A 20,333-nucleotide genomic window follows, 5' to 3' on the forward strand; every position below is an offset into this window, starting at 1 on the left:
GATACATAAGAAAAAAGTTCCAGCATTTTCATTGCTAGCAATTTCAAATGTAACTGGGGTTTGCACTCCTTGAGCTGGAATTTGCTTTTTCAGATCCCAAAGCCTTTTTTTTTCCATATATGAACTTGCTTAGAGTTCTTCTCAAAGCCCAGGCACACCAAGGCTCCTGTAGCTCTTGTGCTGGCCAGCAGGGAGTGCCAGTGGGCTCAGGCTGTCCTCTGTCACCCCTGAGTTTCAGGAGCACCTTACCAACGCCCCCTGCTCCCCACTGTGCCACTTCTCTCCTGGGTGTGCACACAGCCAGGACCCCCAGGCAGTGCAAGCCCAGCCCCACATCCCACAGAGCCTCCTTGTGTTCCTCCCTAGGTTTGATGAGAAGCGGGCAGTGCAGCAGCTGAGAGCCTGTGGTGTGCTGGAGACCATCCGGATCAGTGCTGCTGGCTTCCCCTCCAGGTGTGTTTGCTTTCTTTGGATGCTTCCTGCTGCAGGTCTTTTTGGGGTAATGTTCACTGTTGGCACTGGTGCTCTGCTTTTGGGACAGGTGGACATACCAGGAGTTCTTCAGCCGTTACCGGGTTCTGATGAAGCAGAGGGATGTCCTTGGTGACCGAAAGCAGACGTGTAAAAATGTCCTGGAGAAGCTGATTCAGGTACTGGACTTGGTGCTGAGAGCACTTGGAATCTGCAGGAATAGAGACAGTGTCACTGACTCCCTCATAGCCACACTATTTTAGTACCTTTACAAGATACTAAACCACAAACGTATCCTACAGCTCTTTGACTGCTGTTCCTTTTAACTTGGAATCAAACAGCCAACAAAATTAATTTAATTTTTTTTTCAGTGTGGCTTTGTATATTCTGTTTTTCCCTCAAAGGAGTACTGCAGCTTATAGACATAAAATATTATTCTCTTCTGGTTCAGTTCTGAAATTTCAGGTGTGTTTGAGCAGCAGCATGCTTTGTTCTGCCCTAGTCCTGATACAGTAAGTGATTTGTACATGTCTGAAGCCCCAGCTGCCTTGTTTGCACTGTGTAATGTGGTTGAGGATGGACCGTTCAGAGGGGTCAGCTACAATTTAAACAGAAAATTGTACATGTGCACTGCCTGTATTGCTTTCATCCTCTGGGCCCCTTTGTCACCTCCTGCAGTGTTCCATGCTATTATCTTTATGGCATTTCCATCTAAGCAAAAATCTCACATTGCCCCTTTGGGCCATGCTCGTGGCCTTATTATATTAATTTTTAACAGAATCATACAGAGAAAATACCCTTCTCCACTACTTAATTTAAGTCTCAGATTACCCAAAATATTACACAGATAATTTTGCCTCTTTACTAACTGTGCTTTCATTTAGCCCTTCATGCCTTTTTTTATGCACTAGCACTTAATGCTGTAACTTATCCTCTTTTTACCTTTGAAAATAGGACAAGGATAAGTACCAGTTTGGGAAGACAAAAATATTTTTCCGGGCTGGTCAAGTAGCCTACCTGGAAAAAATAAGGGCAGATAAGTTGAGAGCTGCCTGTATCCGCATCCAAAAGACAATCCGGGGCTGGCTGATGAGGAAGAAGTACATGCGCATGAGGAAGGCTGCCATCACCATCCAGAGACACGTCAGAGGGTACCAGGCACGATGGTAAGCACTGCTCAGGGCAAGTGCCACACCAGCCCAGTCCAGAGCCCTGTAAGCAGGGCATTTAAATGTGATACATCTGTTCTCGCCTTCCTGTGCTGCCTGAGAGGAAATAAATTTCCAGGGAAATGGAGGAAATTGAATATAATGAGTGTGTCTGTCCTGAGTGGTTTTGACCTTTCTGAAGGGACAGTAGCACCCTGGCTCTGTGATGCAGAAATTAGTAGTACTAAGGAGATATGTTGCAGGTGAGGTAAAGCAGGACTGTCTGAGTCCTTATTGCCCAGTGCCTGTGTGCCCTCCCAGCTGGGTCTGTCCTGCTGGAGAAGCCATTCCTCACCCAGGGTGCAGCTGTAAAGGGACATTCATCAGTCAGTGACTTGTTTGGATTGACTTCTGAGGGATGGCCATGGGGCCAGAGAGAAGGGCAGGAGTACAGGTGGTATTGTTCAAAGACAGGGTGGTGATGAAGGCTCTAATAACCAACCTTCAGAAGGAGGCATATGTCATGATGCTCTGTAATTGTCTTACTGCAATAGCCAAGAACAAGCAAACATTTTCTGCTAGTGGAGGTTGGGAGAGTAGATCTGGAAGATGACATAGTGGAAATAGCTTTAAAGTTGGAGAAGAGGAGATGAGAAATTAAGCTGAGTTTACCTTGTCAGTTGTTTAGTAGAGTTCTTAGGGGAAGTGAAAACATTTCCCTGTAAAGCTTTGCAAGGTTTCTGTTCATTTGTCATTCTGTTGTACACAGCAAGTAAATATACTGTGTCACTGACAACACTAAGAAGAAACTAAAAATACAGGCTATTAAAAAACCCCCAAGCATTCAATCACATAATTACAGGCGCTGTTTGTGATCTTTTCCCCAGCTATGCCAAGTTCCTGAGGAGAACACGAGCTGCCATCACCATCCAGAAGTTCCAGCGCATGTACGTGGTCCGCAAGAGATACCGGTGCATGCGGGATGCCACTATTGCTCTCCAGGCCCTCCTGAGGGGCTACATGGTCAGGAACAAGTACCAGATGGTAAGAAATCACAATGCACTTCTTCACTCTTCCTTTATTTCCACACACTTTCAGGACAAAGCTTCTCTGTGCTGTCATCTTGGGAATCTGAAATGTTTTGTGTGGATGCTGTTAGGTTTTGTGTGATGCACAGACAAAATTAGCAGAGCATGGATTAGGGACAGCACCTGGAAATTAGAAATATCTAATACTGCCATCAGCTTGTCATTGTAGACATATTCTCATTGTCATCTAATACAGATGTACTTAGACTTTCAGTGCAGCCAGTGGAGAAGTTACAGCATTTCTGACTTTTTCACTTGTTATATAGAACATTGAGGCACTTAAAATAAATACTGAAAATGGCCTTAATCTGTCTCAGGCCAAATCACTATTGCTTGCATCAGTATACATGTGATGCACTCACTACTGGTCCTTTCCCATCCCTACTTTCAGTGATTCTGAAATAGCTTATGGAATTATGTTAGCAAAGAGATTCCCACAAAAATTGGGTATTGAAAGTTATCCATGGGTGGAGTGGTTTTGTTTTAGTTTTTTAATGTATGTTGGTTTTGATGTGGGGATAAATTGATATAACCCCATCCTAGCGATATTGGTAATATTTTCCTGAATATGCTTGATAATAAATTATTCAATTGAGAAATTAGAATTTGGTTTTTAGTGGTTACAGGGCTGGAAACAGAATTATGATTCAAACTGCAAAGTGCTGACATGTTTCATAGCACTTTTATCTCCAAGAACAGTTTTAACCAGGCTCAAAAGTCAGCCTGTATTTCACTGAAAAAGTAGCTGAGGGATTTGTTTTCCCAAGCATGTAAATGTTAAAGGCGTGCAGCCAAAACCCATCTGATGCTTATGTACCATGTCTTTCTCTTTTGTATTTGAAGTTTTTTTATATTTTTCATTTGTATTAAACTTGCTACACAGTCACATGTGTAGTATTCTAACGTAAACTAACCACAAAGTTGAAAAAAAAATTAACCTTGATAAGAATTTCTTAGTAGTAAGACCCTTGTGGTTTACTTGGCTGTTCTTTTATGTGGATATCCACTTTCCTTTTTGTTGGAACTCTTAGCGTTCTTGTTATTACGAACTATATTTGTGATGTTAAGCAAGATGTGTTTTTAACAGTGGTCTGACAGATAAAGTGACACCTGGGTCACAGCAGTAGGTGGCCTGAAATCTTCAGGAAGATGGGAGTTGTTTCCCTATGCCTTGTTAGTCACATGAGTAACGCACAGCCCATCTGTCTTGCAGCACAGTTTAATAAACCTGTTATATTCCCTCCTAATGGAGATGGCAGGTTTCTGCAGGAGTCCCTGGAAGGGGTGGTCAGACCTGCCTGTCAGGAGCATCCCCCTCGAGCTGTGAATTGTTCTCTGCAGCAAAACATGACAGCCTGACAGTGCCCCTGCAGTGTGCTGTGTTTGTCCTGTCCTCCCAAGGTGGGATCTTACCCAAGCTGAGGATGGCCAGAGAGGGAAGCACAGGCTCTGGGTGCCGTGGGAAGGTAAACACCGTTGTTGTGGAGTTCATGATTGCAGAAGAGTGAAACTGAAAGGTTGCCCTGTGAGCCCTGAGCCCTGGCTGCAGTAATGTGTGGTATACACGTGCTGTTCCTGAGGATTGTGAAAGGGACCTGTTGTTGTTGCAGGAAGAGAGGGCATGTCTTGAGTCACGTGGGCAGAACAAGGAATTTAATATGGTTGAATCATCTGTTTCACACATCCTGGGGAAAGCTCCTGCCTGAGACATTGCAATGTGCTTCTCAGCTGGACAAGGAGTCTAGTTCCTCCTTAGCTTTGACACAAGCTTTCCTGGGATATAGCTGGTAGATGAAGTAACTTTCCTGATCCTCTCACTGTACTTTGGAGTGGCTTGTTTCCTCCCTGGAGTGCATGGATGCAAGAATTCCCTGGTGGATGAGGACCATCCCCGCACCATGGAGGTATTTTACAGGGCTTGTTGCTTTCAAACTTAGGAGGTGAACATTGTTGCTTTCAAACTTAGGAGGTGAACATTGTTGAAAGCTAGTTGTATTCCAGTGTTCAGGCACCTGCTGGGAACCTGAAGGAGTGTTCCAGAAAGTGTGTAAGGAGGAGGCAGGAATGCCAACTGCATGACATGCAGTCAGGAGGACTTTGGCTTTTGACCTTGCTGTGCTTTTCAGAGAGCTGCTTCCTTTCCTTGGTGGGCTGAACAGAGTGCTGGGATTTCCAGTCTCATTTTAAATTCAGAAATAAATGCAAAGGGAGAAAGTTCCTATGTATTATAGTCTTGCCACTTTGCCAGTGAATTTTAAATTCATTGATCTGGAACTGTAATCTTTCTAACACATTTCAGTTCATTTGCTAAGCAGTCTAAAATAAAATAAAATTACTGTTACCTGACTAGTTTGTCTTAGCAGCTTTGTGGTAAGAATGTGAACTGCCTATGATATTTAAACTGTCAATTCTGAGCATTAACATGAAGCCCTAAATATTTTTTTCTTTAGAATAAACTGTTTTATTTGCAGAAGCTTTATTAAGTGAACTCGAAAGCTGTCAGAGTACTGGAAGCCTTGTGGATTTGGGCAGGCTCTCCATGCATATCTCATGTAATTTCTTTGAATTCAGAGGTTCCAGACGTGAGTGGTCTGTGATTGAATTAGTGGGTGAAGGATCCATAAACAAGTGGTAGACTCTTCTAAGCTGAACTTTCTGCCTAACACACATGACTGGTTTATGTTACAGATTTTTTTTTTAAATAATATGAATTTTTTTTCCACCTCAAAGCTATGGTTGAAATTTCTGCCATAAAATAAAATTCAAATTACTACAGCATAAATTTCTTATTAGAATAGATGAAATTTTTTTCCAGGTTGGCAAGGCTAAGATATGTCAAAAAAGGCAACAAAAACCCCCCAAAACAAAATAACACAAACAAACCAAAAGCTTCTGTCTTCTTACCAGCTGCTACAATTTCCTCTGGGAAATGCAGGACTTGCAGGATATGCATTGCATATCAAATGTGGTAATTTTAAACTTTGTATTGATGAACTCTGTGCAGCATATGTCAACGACTCTAAAGTGTTTCAAGATAAAGATGCAGTTTAAAAAAAATATTGTATTTGTAATCTTGCCAACAGGTACTATATACTTTTGCAATTAGCTGAGCTCTGACCTCAGCACAAAGGAATGCCTGGTGCTTCCATGTGCCTCCAGTTCTTTTTGTCATGTTTTTCTCATGTTCCTTCAGTCCTTCCATGTGCCTCCAGTTCGCTTTTGTAATGTTTTAAAAATAAAAGGGTTCCTTTTCTTTTTACTCCGTGTTGTCCTTGTTCCAGTCTTCTTTCCCTCTTATTTTTAATTTGAAGTTACTCCATTTCTCCCTGCTCTTCCCCAGAAGTTCCTCTTTGCAGGTGGAGGTTTGTCAGTGTCCATCATTACAGGGGGCTCTGTGTACTGCACAGATGCAGTTTGCAGCTCTCACCCCGTGTTTCCCATGTGTTTTCCCCCGCAGATGCTGCGGGAGCACAAGTCCGTGGTCATCCAGAAGCACGTGCGGGGCTGGCTGGCGCGGCGGCGCTACGGCCGCACGCTGCGCGCCATCGTCTACCTGCAGTGCTGCTACCGCCGCATGATGGCCAAGAGGGAGCTCAAGAAGCTCAAGATAGAGGCCCGCTCCGTGGAGCGCTACAAGAAGCTCCACATTGGCCTGGAGAACAAGATCATGCAGCTGCAGAGGAAAATCGATGAGCAGGTAAAAGCTCACAGCCTCTGGGAACACCTGTCAGAGTTGTGGTTAGCTTTCTCAGTGCTGTGGGCATTCACAGAGTGCACTGAATTTTCATTGTAAGGGCTCAGTTCTCTTTTCTGATGAAGAATAGTGATAGGAGAGAAGGGGAGGCCACAGCAGAACTGGAACAGTCAAACATCCACTTGCTCCTCTCAGCAGAACTGAGAAAAACTCCCACTCGCTTAACGCCAGTGCTGCGTTTGAAGCACGTCAGTTGCTCTGTGTTGGGGGAAGGTGGGGTGATCCTGTCTGTATGTGGGCTCTCCATCTGATTTTAGTTTAGGATGTGCAGGCTTAGAGACCGGACTGTTCTGTCACCTCGTTAAGCAATTCTGCAAAACCTTTTTGAAATGGGGAAGCTTCTCCTGTGCTCCCACATCCGGGTGTATTGTGTAGGGAAGGAAAAGGCTCCCTCGAACCAGAACCTCGCTAACAGCTGCTCTGCCTGCGTGGTGTTTTGCCCAGAACAAAGAGTACAAATCCCTGCTGGAGAAGATGACCGCCCTGGAGGTGACGTACACGACGGAGACGGAGAAGCTGCGCGGGGACGTGGAGAGGCTGCGGCTGAGCGAGGAGGAGGCCCGGAGCGCCACGAGCCGCGTGCTCAGCCTGCAGGAGGAGATCGCCAAGCTCCGCACGGAGCTGCACCACACGCAGGCCGAGAAGAAGAGCATTGAGGAGCGCGCAGACAAATACAAACATGAGACGGAGCAGGCATGTATGGGGTCCCAGATGCATGAGAGGATTTGCAGTGCCCACTCAGGTCTTGCCCAGGCTTGATTTTCTCACTTGTGTGGCTAGTTTTTTTATTGTATTTTTATAGCTGTACCATCCTAAATAGGCTTGGTGTCTAAATGGCTACACCTGTGGTAGAGATATATGCTAAATCCAGCTAAATCCGTATATTGTATGTAAATACACGCATCCAAGCTATTCAAATTTTGATACTGAAAGCATTTGCAAAGCCAAATCCTTGAGCTTTCTGACTTAAAATGAATGAATTCACTACCTCTACCTGCCTAGAGAGGCAGGTATCATTCTATCTATCACATAGATAGCAGAAATCTGTCCCACATTCAGTATTCAGAGGTGCTGCTATATCCTGCCTAATGTAGACAGCCAGCCTATTCAACACATGTGCACAGTCTAGTTCAGCAGGTTTCAGCTAACCCCTTTTCTTTGCTAACCACAAACATATCAAACAGGCTGATTTCTGTCAGGAGTACTTGCTGATAGTGGTGCAAGTTTGAGTATTGGAAGAGCCAATCCATCGTGATGTGATGCTGCAGTGACAAGTTTCAATATCAGATAAGCATAAGGGAAAATATTAATAGATAAGGCAAAGTGAATGCATGGTAACCATAATCAGAGACAAATGAGTACCTGGCAAACCTGAACACAGGTTAAGTGACACAGCTTTAGGGCACAGGCAAGATGTTAAATTTTGGTGTTACCCAATGCGATGGACTTTACCATAGAACTACCAAATGTGTTACTATTTTATGAATATTTCTGTTTTAATGAGCCATCTACATCTTTGGGACTTTACTGAAAAATACATGGCACTGTGGAGTGCTTCAGGGCAATTTTAGCATCTGATTAGAAATGGGGTTCAGAACATACAGAGGAGTCAACAGTGGTACATATTTAAGAAATGTAATTTGGAAATTAAGATACAAGTTAGTTCACCAGTTCCACTTTGTGAAGAACAGTTTAAGTATTTGAACTTTTGTTACAGCAAAGATGCCATTGTTTTTAGAGCTACTGATGAAAGATGAACTGCATTCTGAGTCAAATGTTTTATTATCTCTGTAGCTGGTGTCAGAGCTGAAAGAGCAGAACTCGTTACTGAAAACAGAAAAGGAGGAGCTGAACCGCCGCATCCATGACCAGGCCAAGGAAATAACAGGTTGGCTCTGTTCTCTTCATTCAGGTTCTCTACTTCATGCTACCTGGTAAAGTAACACTCTACTGCATGGATTGGGCTAATTTGCCTTAGTTTACATTCCTTTTTGTGCATTCATTTCTTTTTTTTAAGAACTTGCAAGCATGAGAATTCTTTACCATTTAAATTTCCACAAAATCCTAAGGGTTCAGGGTCTTTTTTAGGGGGGCTGACTGTTCCAAAGCACTTCAATTTTTAAAAGGCAGCTCTGATATTTAATTCAGTTTATCCACTATGACTTTTCTGGGTGCTATGACTGTGTAGGCAGCAGCCAGGAAAGCTTAACTCTAGATGTGAGGGCTGTGATGAAGGGAGCTGTGATGAGGAGGATCAGGATGCTTGAGGTGTAAAGCACCTCACATTCTGCTTTTACATAGCACAGCAATGAGCTAGTGCTCCTTCTGCCTTCCTCCTGAAATCATCTATAGAATATATTAGCAGAATAACTAACTTGGCTGAGTGAGCACTTCTGTGCTTGCCACAATAATGCTTTGGCCCTTCATATTTTTGGCTGAATGTTTGCCCAGAGAAGCACAAACAGCAGCGTCAAACGGCAGGCTGTGCCCCTGGTGCAGACACAGGCCTGTACCTCCTGCCTGGATGCCCTGCATGGTGAGAAGGGCTGGAATTCTCACTTGGGATCCCTCTGTGTGTGGCAGAGTCGATGGAGAAGAAGCTGGTGGAGGAGACGAAGCAGCTGGAGCTGGATCTGAACGACGAGCGGCTGCGGTACCAGAACCTGCTCAATGAGTTCAGCCGCCTGGAGGAGCGCTACGACGACCTCAAGGACGAGATGAACCTCATGGTGGTGAGTGCCTCCACGGCTGTTCACACCTGTGTGCAGGCAGACTCTAGGGTGTGGGATTTGCAGGCAGCCCCAGCAAGGGAAGAGATGAGAATCTGGACTCCATGTGTCAGAAGGCTGATTTATTACTTTTATGACATATATTAAAAGAAAATTATATACTAAGACTCCACTAAAGAAAGATCAAGGAGACATTAGAAGGCTAGCAAAGAAAGGAACGAATAGTCTTGTGACTGCTCACAGCCTTGACACAGCTGGACCTGTGAATTGGTCATTAATTAAAAACAGCCACAAGAGACCAATCAAAGATGCCCCTGTTGGTAAGCCATCTCCAGACCACATTCCACAGCCATCAGATAGTTATTGTTTACATTTCTTTTATGAGGCTTCTCAGGAGAAAAATCCTAGTGAAAGGATTTTTCAGAAAATATGTCTGTGACACTTGTGGGATAAGTTGGTGTTGTCAGCTGATGTGTTGACCTGTACTTGAAAGGAGAATTTGTCCTTTTAAGTCCTGTTTATTTTGATTAGTTCAGCCAAAACAAGTACATTTAAAATTTGTCGTTGATTAAAAAAAAAATTGTCACATCTGTGAAGAAGGCTAAATTTCTGCTGTGACTTTCCTGGTGCTATTACTTGTGCTGTCCACCCTTATTTTGCCCTCAAGTTATTCACATCTGCTGGGGTTGTTTGAGCCATCTTCATCCAGTGATAAATTTTAAGTAGTCCTGGGAATGTTCTGTGTGGCAGGAATATAAAGTATTGTTCAATAGAATGTCTAGGACGTTAAAAAGTAAAAAGTTAAAAGCTGCCTGTGCTTCCCGTAATCTGAATGTTTCTTTCCCACAAAGTGCTGCATCCTTGTTCAATTCTGCTTTCTGCAGCACTCCTTGGCCTGTCTCCATGGAGCTGAGTGCTAACTGTATCTCACAGGCTTTTAGGTCTTTGGAGAGACCAGAGTAAAAAATATTTTTTTATTAATTTTGATAACTGTGACATAACACCAAATATTCTAAGCTGAACTAAAGGTTGTGAAGAGACAGTGGCAGGGAAAGCCATGTACTGGTACTGATTTGTTCCACTTGCACTTCAGAGCATCCCCAAGCCTGGGCACAAAAGAACGGACTCAACTCACAGTAGCAATGAATCTGAATACACTTTCAGCTCTGAGATCACAGAAGCAGAAGATTTACCACTCAGGATGGAGGTAATGTTGAAAATCCCCCACAACTTTTCACTGGTACATGGTTGAATTATTCCTTTCTTTTTTTTTTTTTCCATAAGTGCTTCTGAACATCATATCCTTAAACTGAGATATCTAAAGCTTTAATCCAACTTTGTTTCCTTTTAGAGAACATTTATTCCGTAGTTATGATTCTGTGTAAAAAGACTGTCAAAGTATGCTTTGAATTTTTCTTGTATTACAATAAGCACAAAGTAGGTACTTGGTGATCCAGCTGATTTACATCTGTGAAACATTTGGTTGTCAGTGTTGGTAAGCACAATCACTTATTCAGCCAAAGTAGGAATTCAGAGAATCGGTGAGACTTCCTGAGGAGCCTGCCTACTGTATAGTCAATGATTTAAAATGGGAAGCTGCATCCTTAGTAGCTACATGGAGTGAGCTTCCTGTTGGGGATGAGAAACTCATGTTGGATCAGGTTTTCTGTATTACATAGAGAGGAATCAAACTCACAGAATGGGAGTTTGCTTTGCATATGCAGCAATACAAATCCCAGAGTACTTGGAAAAATTATCAGGAAGGTGTTCAAAAATGTCCAGAAAGATGATTTGATTCAGCTAATGAGTAATAACCATAAATAATTTGTGGTGCAACTCCAAGCCATTGCTAGTAGTTTCCAAGATAACTCCCTCTTCCAGCCCATCCCATCACAGTGGGGCTGCAAACACAGAGCACACCCTGGGTGCCCTCTGCCTGGGTTAGGGATCTGCAGGGCAGCTTTTGACAGGCTGTCAGGGCTGCTTTGGAAAGCCTCCACAGAGAGTGATTTTCTGCTCTGGATGCAGATATCCTGACGCACTGGGGCTGCCACAGCCTCTCTGTGCACTCTGTCATCATTTGCCCTCCCACTTATGTTTCTCACCTTGCATAATGGTTCCAGGATGATGCTCCTACATTCAAGGGTAGTCAGGAGGAGGACAGTGCAACTGCATGTGATGGGATGTCACATATGAGCCAAATGCCAGCTTTTCCTTTGGCTGATAGATTTGCTGAATTGCTGTTCCAGAGCCAGCTTTGGGTTTTAGAATATGAATGAGGAAATGAACTCACACAAGAGTGTGAGCAAATGCAGCACTCTTTTGTTTAACCCCTCAGCATTCTCCAGTTCCAACTCTAAACTAACAATATAGATTAATTATACAAAACCACATTAAAATGTCAGGCCCACCTTAAGGTAAACAAGTAAAGCCAGAAAATTCAAAAGTCTCTTTCCATTTGCCTGAGCTGTTGGTGTGGTTTATGACTCTTCCCTTCAGCAGTAAAAGGAGATGAAGTGGAAATGGCTGTGCTTGCTTGTCTGCTACAGTCATTAATATTAATTTTCTAGTTCCTTTTATAGGCTTTAAAATTTTATTGTACAGTTCATGGTAAATACTTTGATCTTCTCAGTACATAAAGTACAAAAAGGCTGATGGACAATTTCTAATGCACCTTCAGGTTGCAAACACTGGTCCTTGCCCAGAGAACAGTGAAGAAGCTGATGAATTAGGCTCAGAACAGGCTGTATAATTAGCACACTAAAAACAAAATGGCATAAAATATATTTTCTGTTACCAACTTTTTGTGTCATATCCCACTAAATTAACCTTCAAATTGCCAGAGAGATTTCTCTTTAGCTGAAGAACTTACTAAAGAAATAATTGAAAACTAAACCAACACACAAAAAAGCCCCTATTTAGAGTTGTTTCCAGGTGAGTCTAACCATAAACTTTTTCTTTTTTCTACTTTCCCCCCTTCAAACAAGTAAGACTATAAGGTATGCTTAGTTATAGACCTGCTGTCTGCTAGGTAGTGCCTAGTGCTTTCTTTTGCTAGGCTTTAGGCTTAGAAACATCATCTACTAGTAAATCCTTTTTTAAAATAGTATTTGATAGCAGATGAAATATTTTAGATAGTCAATGCTCAGAATCAAGTAACATCTCTGTGTTCCTCTCTTTCCCAGTCTGTTTCCCATCTTTACTCACCGTTGTGCTTCCTTGTGCTGTGCAAGGGGAATGGTTCTTGACTTGCCTCTGTTGTTTCTGAAGCAGGAGCCTAGTGAGAAAAAAGCAGCGCTGGACATGTCTCTGTTCCTCAAGCTGCAGAAACGGGTTTCAGAACTGGAGCAGGAAAAGCAGTCCCTGCAGGATGAGCTGGACAGAAAGGAGGAGCAGGCTCTCCGCGCTAAAGCTAAGGTGGGCTCCTTGCAGCTGATCCAATGCTGACACCGCTGTGTCCCTTCAGCTGCCCTGTGAATGCTGACTGGCTTTCTCTAAATCTTTGTCTTCCTCTAGAACTTGCTTTGTTTAATGAGGAGTTTCGTACCGGTGCTTAGTTCTAGGGACTGGTTGTTTTGTTTTCCAAGGTCCTTGAGATCCTCTCATGGAAGACAAAACAAAAAGTGCTTGGGACTTTGCTTAAAAAAAAAGACTGAAAGGCTGTTTTTATTAAGGAATAGCCATAAGGAAATTGACTTTAATGATGGGGAGAATGGGTAATTGTTCATTTTAGGCAGAAGAAAATATGTTTCAACCAGGATGCATAGCCAATGCACTGGGCTTAGACACCTTAGCTGATTGTAGTGTAAATTCTCCTGATTTGGTCCCTTAGAAGTTCTTAGAAGATTTATGAAATCAGTTTTGGCAATTGTTTCTTGTTACATTTCTACCAGTGAATTTCTTTAGCATACTGGAGTTCATCCTGCTCTGTTTCATTGCCAGTGACAGTATGTGATTTCATTAATATTAACCAATTATGTGTCATAAACTCAGAAGTAAAGGAGACAATGCCTATATTCAAACTACAGCAGTTAGCTGTACCAGAATGTTTTACTGTTTTAAAGGAAAATAATTGAGTTCTCTTTTGTTTTCCTACCTCAGTGAAGGATTTTTAGTTTTCACATTTGTTTGTATTCATTCATAGGAGGAAGAAAGGCCTCCCATAAGAGGTGCAGAGTTGGAGTATGAGTCACTCAAGGTAATTCTAAAACAGAGATTTCTGGCTTTTTTCTAGTAGGACTCTTGCCACCAATAGTATGTGCAGGCTTAGAAAATTACATCAGCCCTCCTGTTTCCAAATAGTCGCTGGAGAAATTAGAACAAATATTCCCCAGCAGTCATTTCGTTGTAGGACTGCTCTTTTTGAGGTGTAGAATGTGTGGCTGGGGTGCAAAACAAAAAGATTCCCCAAGCCAGGGGGAGTTCTCTGTTAAAACACTTAGTACAGCTTGCAAGTTAATTTGAGCAAAAATACAGTGATAAATGTAGGTCTCTTTTTCAAAACTATTATTTAAATTACTGCCTATCTTAGACCACTAAAACTAAAAATATTTCCTAATCGTGATGCAGAATTTTCTTAGCCTGCAGACCTGCTGATTATTTGTTGTGAATGTTTTTTGGGGTTTTTTTTTTGCTAAGAGGAGAATAAGAGGAAAAAAAGAGTGGCAATTCTGTTTGCCATCAAATCTGTCTGATTCGTGTGAGTGTGCTCTGGTGTGGGAGCCCAGGACATCCCTCTGGCTGTCCTGGAGGGCTTGAGCCCCTGGCACAAAACCTATGGAGAAAATTACCAACTTTATGTGAAGATTTACAAGCCACGAGAGTTTTAGTAGAGTGATAGTTTGTCAGAGGGTGAAAAAGTAAAACTTCGAGGTTTTTAGAATGGGGGTTCAGAAGCCAAGATGGAGGGATTTGGGCGTGCCCTGTCCTTCTTCTTTCTTCTTCTTAGCCTCCATCTTGTGTGTGATGGTGGCACTTTTGGATTGGTTAAGAGTAGAAACTCGCTGTCTAACATAGGTGATAGGTATTGGAAAGTTATTGTAAATAAAGTACACGTAGTTTGTAGTATAAAAAGATAACACCACCCCAAGGGCGATCAGTGTGCCACAAACCAACTTGCTAGACAGACCTCAGCAGATCAGAGAAAGAATGTTCTAGATAACAGAGACTAAACAACCTTGAAAACCAGAGCCAAGGAATCCTGGCTGCTCCTTCGATGCCGGGGCTGGGAAAAAGAGACTTCCCAACACCTCGGGGTCATCCCGACCACAGAGACTCCAAGACTCTGGTTTTGCATTTCAGACAAAAGGTTAGTCCTGTTAGTGAAATCCTCCCAGTCACTATTGGCCACAGTTAAGGGGCCAGGGATACAGGGGAGATTGATGGATTTCTTGCAGCTGCACCATTTTACCATTTTCATAGTTTTGTACCTGTGGGTTACAGACATGTTGCAGTGCTGCTGGATGACAGAACTGTCCTTGTTTCTTACAGCGTCAAGAGCTTGAATCTGAGAATAAGAAACTGAAGAACGAGTTGAATGAGCTGCAGAAGGCCCTGACAGAGACACGAGCTCCAGAGGTGACTGCTCCTGGTGCCCCAGCATACAGAGTCCTCCTGGACCAGCTGACCTCGGTCAGTGAGGAGCTGGAAGTACGCAAGGAAGAAGTTCTCATCCTGAGGTCGCAGCTTGTGAGCCAGAAAGAGGCAATTCAGCCCAAGGTAAATCACTCTCAGCAGGTAGGAGAGTTACCCTGCATCATTAATGTGCTTTATTTATTAACAGCCTGCTTGAAGTGGCAGAAGAAAGTAGTCTGGGTTGGAAAACCTTCCTAAGTGTAATCTGTTGGTCCGTTATTAGTGCACAAATCACAGCAGTCTGAATTAGGAGCTTGTGTTAATCAGTCAGTCTGGGATTTCTCTACCAGCACTCATGTGAAGATGTACAGGCTGTACCAAAGGTCTGATCCCCTCAGACTCCTTTAACAGTGCACAAATAATTCTCACTGGGGGCTGTGTCATTTCTCTAGTGCCTTTGGACTGGAAAATTGAAAGGAATTCTCAGGGAATTCCTTTCAATTAATAGTTGAGCAAAAGGAACAGTTTGTTCTACATCTGTATGATTGCTGGTCAGTAACATTTTGTAAAGATGACCTCTGAAGAGGTGTAAATTCCATATTATTGCTTGATAGGTGCTATGTGCTTTTATTGAAAGAAGAGTAGATTACAACCACTGAAATAATCACCTAAAAAGCTCCTATGACATAGTTAGGGAAGTAATAGCTTTGCAAATAAGAATCATTCAACCTGAAAAGGTATCATGTAAATCAAGGAACTAGTAATTTCCACTGAACTGAGTATCCTGTGTTTCATAACTGCAGCAGGGAATGAACAGATATGTCGTCTTTCCTTTGCTGTTATGTCTATATTTGTCCTAAGTAAGCTTGGAGTCTGTGGTGCATGAAGATGATGTGTAAGTCTTGTTTTAAATGATTGACTGCAAAGAAAACAGAACATATTTTTCTGTAGTGTTTAGAACATTGTAAAGAAACACTTAGTAAATCTTTCAATAACATTCTCAACAGTGGTGGGATGCAAGGGTTGATTTTACAGGGGCTTTGAGTATGAAGGAAATAGGAAGGTGACTTGTGGGATGGCCAGCAGCCAGTTTGCACATAGCTTCTGCTTTTTAGGTTGGGCAGCTGCAGCACAGGCAGATTTTTTAATGTTTTGTTTTTCTTCTTTCTTGCCTACCAATTTGATTGCCAGGAGGATAAGGTACACATTTTCTTCTACAGTTGCAAACCAGAATTTCGAAATGCTAAAATAACCCTCAACAATATTGAGCTGTCATTTCCCTGCCTCTTAAGTAACTTACATGTTCTTGCATTTTACCTTGAAATTATTGAATGACTTTTCCATTAATTCTGTGAGCTCTGCATCCTCATCTTCATGCTTTGCCAAACAGGGAAACAAGTAAATTCAAAACAAGCAGATTTAACAGTTGGTTTATGACAACTTGAATATGAAAGGAAGGATGTAGGAATTGGTCTAGTCAGCTCCATCATGTTTCTTGCTGAGTATGTTTGAGGGGTAAGGACTGGGATCTGGGAACCAGGCGTCTCTGTTAACTTGCACAGCCCTTATATTTCACAACAAATTAAATGTCTGTGGTATGAAGAAGGACCTTACTGTAGAGTGTTTGCTGTCCTCAGCAAGCAACAAACATTGTGGGCTCACATTGTCATCTCTGGATACTGGATGGGAAATGCTGAGTGTTTGATTAGAAAATGAAGTTGTATATGTGTAAGAGTATAAGAAACTGAACTGACACTAAATTATAGATGTTCAGACTGCTAAAGCTTGATAGATTGGCAGGTGAGATACAGCAGTTTTACTCTGGAGTAAATTAATAGTAGAAAGACCTCAAAGGTCTCATAAAGATGTTGGGAATAATTTTTTGAGGAGCTTACATACTTTATTGTTTTTCATATTGGATAACATAAATCATACTAGACATAGAGATCTAGGCTCCATCATTTATCCACAAAGCTGTTACTGTAAATACTTTTCAGAATTGTGCTCATGAAAACAGCATCTGCTTGTTTTGAAAGTCAGAAAGTCAGAATTCCATCTCTTATGTTCATTTAAATCCTGTGGTACTTCATGGCAATGACTCAGATCAGACTGGCCAAGGTGACTCTAAACATCTACTAAGTATTTCAAGTTTTACTGAAGAAAAAGCAAAAGTGCCATAATAAACATCCAAAATTGAAACAAAATGGTACTATGATGCTCTCTAAATTAGAAAATCTCAAGCTCTTGTCAATTCTTTTCTGCTTTGACAGAGTATTTAAAATACATGAGTGAGAAATAGTTCTTATTTTTGAGCTTTGAAAGATTCCATGTAATGCTATGTTTAGGAAATGTTAATAGAATTAAGGTGGCAAAACTATGCTGCTTCAGTTTCAGTATTAGCAGCTGTTCCTGGTAATTTGAATAAAATGCAAATTCAACATTCTGTGAAATTTATTTTGTTCCTTTTATGTGATGAACAAATGGAAAGAGATTAACAGATGTACTCACTCACTAGCAAACCAAAAGTTGACCATATTGTATGCATGTATTTTAAAAGATAAACCAAATAGACATAGAAATTATGGACCAACCTCTTGCTCAGGTACCCACACTTATTTAATGTGGCTACTCAAGGATTAGTGTTCCACATGAAGAAAACATGGATTCAAGGAGCACTTGTGTTGTTAAATTTACTGGAAATTATCATTCTTTTTCCAGCATACAATGACAGATGCCACAATCCTCTTGGAGGATGTGCAGAAGATGAAAGACAAAGGAGAAATAGCACAGGCATATATTGGACTGAAGGAAACGAACAGGTACAAGTTCTTTCTTTATTTTGTGATCACTTGGGGACTGCTGTGGCACACTGTGTATATTGTGTTCAGTCAGCTCCATCCATGTATGTCTAGAGAACACTCATAGCTGGGGTTATAATTTGATTTCATTAGTAAAATTGTCGTGTGCAGTATTTGAAAGGATTTGGAAATAATGGGGAAATGTAAAATCAAGCTTTCTGGATTTCCATCTTAGCCTCTAATTGCTGCATGGCCTGACCTGGTGCCATTCCCCAGGCTGGTTTGTCACCCTCTGGAGCTCAGTGGTCACAATAGTCTGTGGCAATGTGTTTATTGTAACAGCACAGAATGCTGTAACCAGCTGGGCTGTCACTGAGAGCTGAATTGCATCATGAAGAAGAAAAACACATAAACAAGAAAAGTAATTTGCTAATTTTAATTTTGTTTTTTGTTTCTCTTTTATGGTAACTGTAATATAGTGTGTAATGTCCTTGCCATGTCACCTCATCACCATCACATATATCTCTTGTATTTTTTTAAACACGTTTCTTGAAAGGCAATCTCCCCAGGACTATCATATGCTGAATGAGGACGGAGAACTTTGGCTGGCTTATGAAGGGTTAAAACAAGCCAACAGGTTACCAGACTTCTCAGAATGTTTTTTTTTTCCTTCATTTGCATCTTCTTTTCTAGCTAACTGTGCCCCTTGCTATGGGTTTGCTTTAGCTACAGTACTTCTATTGCTTTAACAGCTAGAAAAAACATTGAACACAAATTATAGAAATTAAGGAGTTTCCTCAAACCTAGTCCCCAAGGTTTTCTACTTGTCAGATTTTATAATTTAAAAAGTTTAAGATGGCACAACAGCCAACACATAGTTTATAAGAGTATTTGCACAAAAGTAGACTGTGAAATACCAGAAGCTCCACAGTTGGAAAGTATTTGTAGCCATGTGTGCCTTTACAGCATACTTACACACGTGCTATTTGTGTGCCTTTACACCGGGTTTCAAAATTTATGTTCCTTACAGTTTTTCAGCCTAAAGTACAATCATTTTAGTAATTAGTAAACTACTGTTTAGTAGCATCAGTGTACTCTTAAATTTCAAACTGAAATGGATCTTACTCTCCTTGTGTCTCAAGGTCAGTAAATTAAACTTTCCTCTCCCATATCTCTCCATGCCAGATTCAAAATGTAAGTCACAAAACAACCACGAAAGAGAAGTAATCTTTATTTCCTCATGGTGGTGTTGGAGCCCCAGTGGGACCACTGTGGTCTCTGCAAGGGCTGTGCTGGTCATGGGGTGCTCTGGCTCTGTGTGCTCATCTGTGTCCCTGACTTCCAAAATGCTCCCTAGTCCTGCCCTGACAGCTGATTCACTGCACAGCCCTGCTGGTGTGCTTCAGTGTAGCAGTGACTGCAGAAAGTGGTGTTTTGCCATGACTGCTATAACTAAAGTCCTTCCTTTTCTGGTGCTAACACATTCTGCCCCTAACATGTTGTGTAACCCTGTGAAGATCTAACCTAGAGCAAGTGTTCTGCAGATAGGATGGGATTGATTTGCTCTGTGCCTCTTGCCCTGGCACTGTGGAGACAAGAAGCTTTATATTAAACGGCAGAGCATTGCAGGTGAATGACTGTTTGCCCTTGTGTGCTTCATCAGTCTAGTTACTAATAAGTGTTCCTGCCTTATGCATATTTAAACCCTGAAATATTGTCTAATTGAAAACTGGTAGTCACTAGTATTGTCATTTCCTGTGCATGTACAACATTGAGTCAGAGCCCTTGGACAGTGCCTTGCAAGCAGGAGTGGATCCCCGGCCCTGCCTGGCAGGAGGCTGGTATGTGTTATCCCCACTTCAGATTGAGAAAAACCTGAGATGTGATGTGCCCAAGGGGAAAGAATGAGTTAGTGGTGAGGAATAAAGCTCCTGGATTTCAGTCCTGAGTCTGATTCTGTTGTTGACCTTCTGTGCATTAAGGACAACCCTCTGAAAAATGTTGGGTTTAATGCAAACATAAAGATTATCCACGAGCATTTGCAATTAAATGGTTTCTGGCTGAAAAAGTTAACTAAAAATATTTTCCATTGGTAATATTGCAAGGTGCTAACTTAAATGAACATAGTGTCATCTTCATCTAGGATTATTTGATTTGTTTAGAAGTAAAACCTCTTTAAAGCCCCTTCAGTCAATCTGAGAAGACTCAGCTTCACTTTTATTGCCACAGTGGCACCCTGTACAGTCCATGTTCAATCGAAGGAAACGCAGAGCAGTGTCACAATTAGCTTCTCCCTCTTCACTTTTTGATCTTGCCAGCTTAATTTAATTAGAAGGCATACTAAAGGGTTTAAAGAGTACTCTGCCTTTTTCATTTTCCTTTGCAAGCCATGGCTAATTGTTCCTGAGCAGCAGCTAAAGCTTTACACTCCCTCTGAGAGCCAGGGATGTAACTTTGAGTTGCTCACACAGACTGTTGCTCACCCTCCTCAGGCTGCTGGAGTCTCAGCTTCAGTCTCAGAGGAAGAGCCACGAGAACGAGCTGGAGTCTCTGCGGGGTGAGATCCAGAGCCTGAAGGAGGAGAACAACAGGCAGCAGCAGCTGCTGGCCCAGAACCTGCAGCTGCCGCCCGAGGCGCGCATCGAGGCCAGCCTGCAGCACGAGATCACCCGGCTCACCAACGAGAACCTGGTAAGGGAACGGGGCTGCAGGAGCACTGACACACCTCTGGCACCTTATCATCCTTCACATGGCAGCTTCCTGCAAGGAAA

General features: G+C 42.1%; 1 protein-coding gene across 8 annotated transcripts in view; it reads left to right on the forward strand.

Moving 5' to 3' along the window:
* Positions 1-20,333, forward strand: part of MYO5A (myosin VA) — a 100,851-nt gene that overhangs the window by 65,517 nt on the left and 15,001 nt on the right. For 2 of the 8 annotated variants that reach the window (XM_063169665.1, XM_063169667.1), the window contains exons 17-31: positions 367-453; positions 542-650; positions 1,426-1,637; positions 2,507-2,663; positions 6,165-6,404; positions 6,906-7,154; positions 8,256-8,349; positions 9,045-9,193; positions 10,284-10,397; positions 12,461-12,607; positions 13,335-13,388; positions 14,681-14,908; positions 17,483-17,583; positions 18,119-18,199; positions 20,055-20,253. In XM_063169665.1, the coding sequence (XP_063025735.1) occupies positions 367-453; positions 542-650; positions 1,426-1,637; positions 2,507-2,663; positions 6,165-6,404; positions 6,906-7,154; positions 8,256-8,349; positions 9,045-9,193; positions 10,284-10,397; positions 12,461-12,607; positions 13,335-13,388; positions 14,681-14,908; positions 17,483-17,583; positions 18,119-18,199; positions 20,055-20,253 (2,221 nt within the window). The remainder of the gene's footprint in view (positions 1-366; positions 454-541; positions 651-1,425; positions 1,638-2,506; positions 2,664-6,164; positions 6,405-6,905; positions 7,155-8,255; positions 8,350-9,044; positions 9,194-10,283; positions 10,398-12,460; positions 12,608-13,334; positions 13,389-14,680; positions 14,909-17,482; positions 17,584-18,118; positions 18,200-20,054; positions 20,254-20,333) is intronic. The other 6 variants (XM_063169666.1, XM_063169668.1, XM_063169670.1 and 3 more) reach the window with 3 other exon arrangements.

The sequence above is a fragment of the Melospiza melodia genome, chromosome 15, assembly GCF_035770615.1.
Source record: "Melospiza melodia melodia isolate bMelMel2 chromosome 15, bMelMel2.pri, whole genome shotgun sequence".
Lineage (NCBI taxonomy): Eukaryota > Metazoa > Chordata > Aves > Passeriformes > Passerellidae > Melospiza > Melospiza melodia.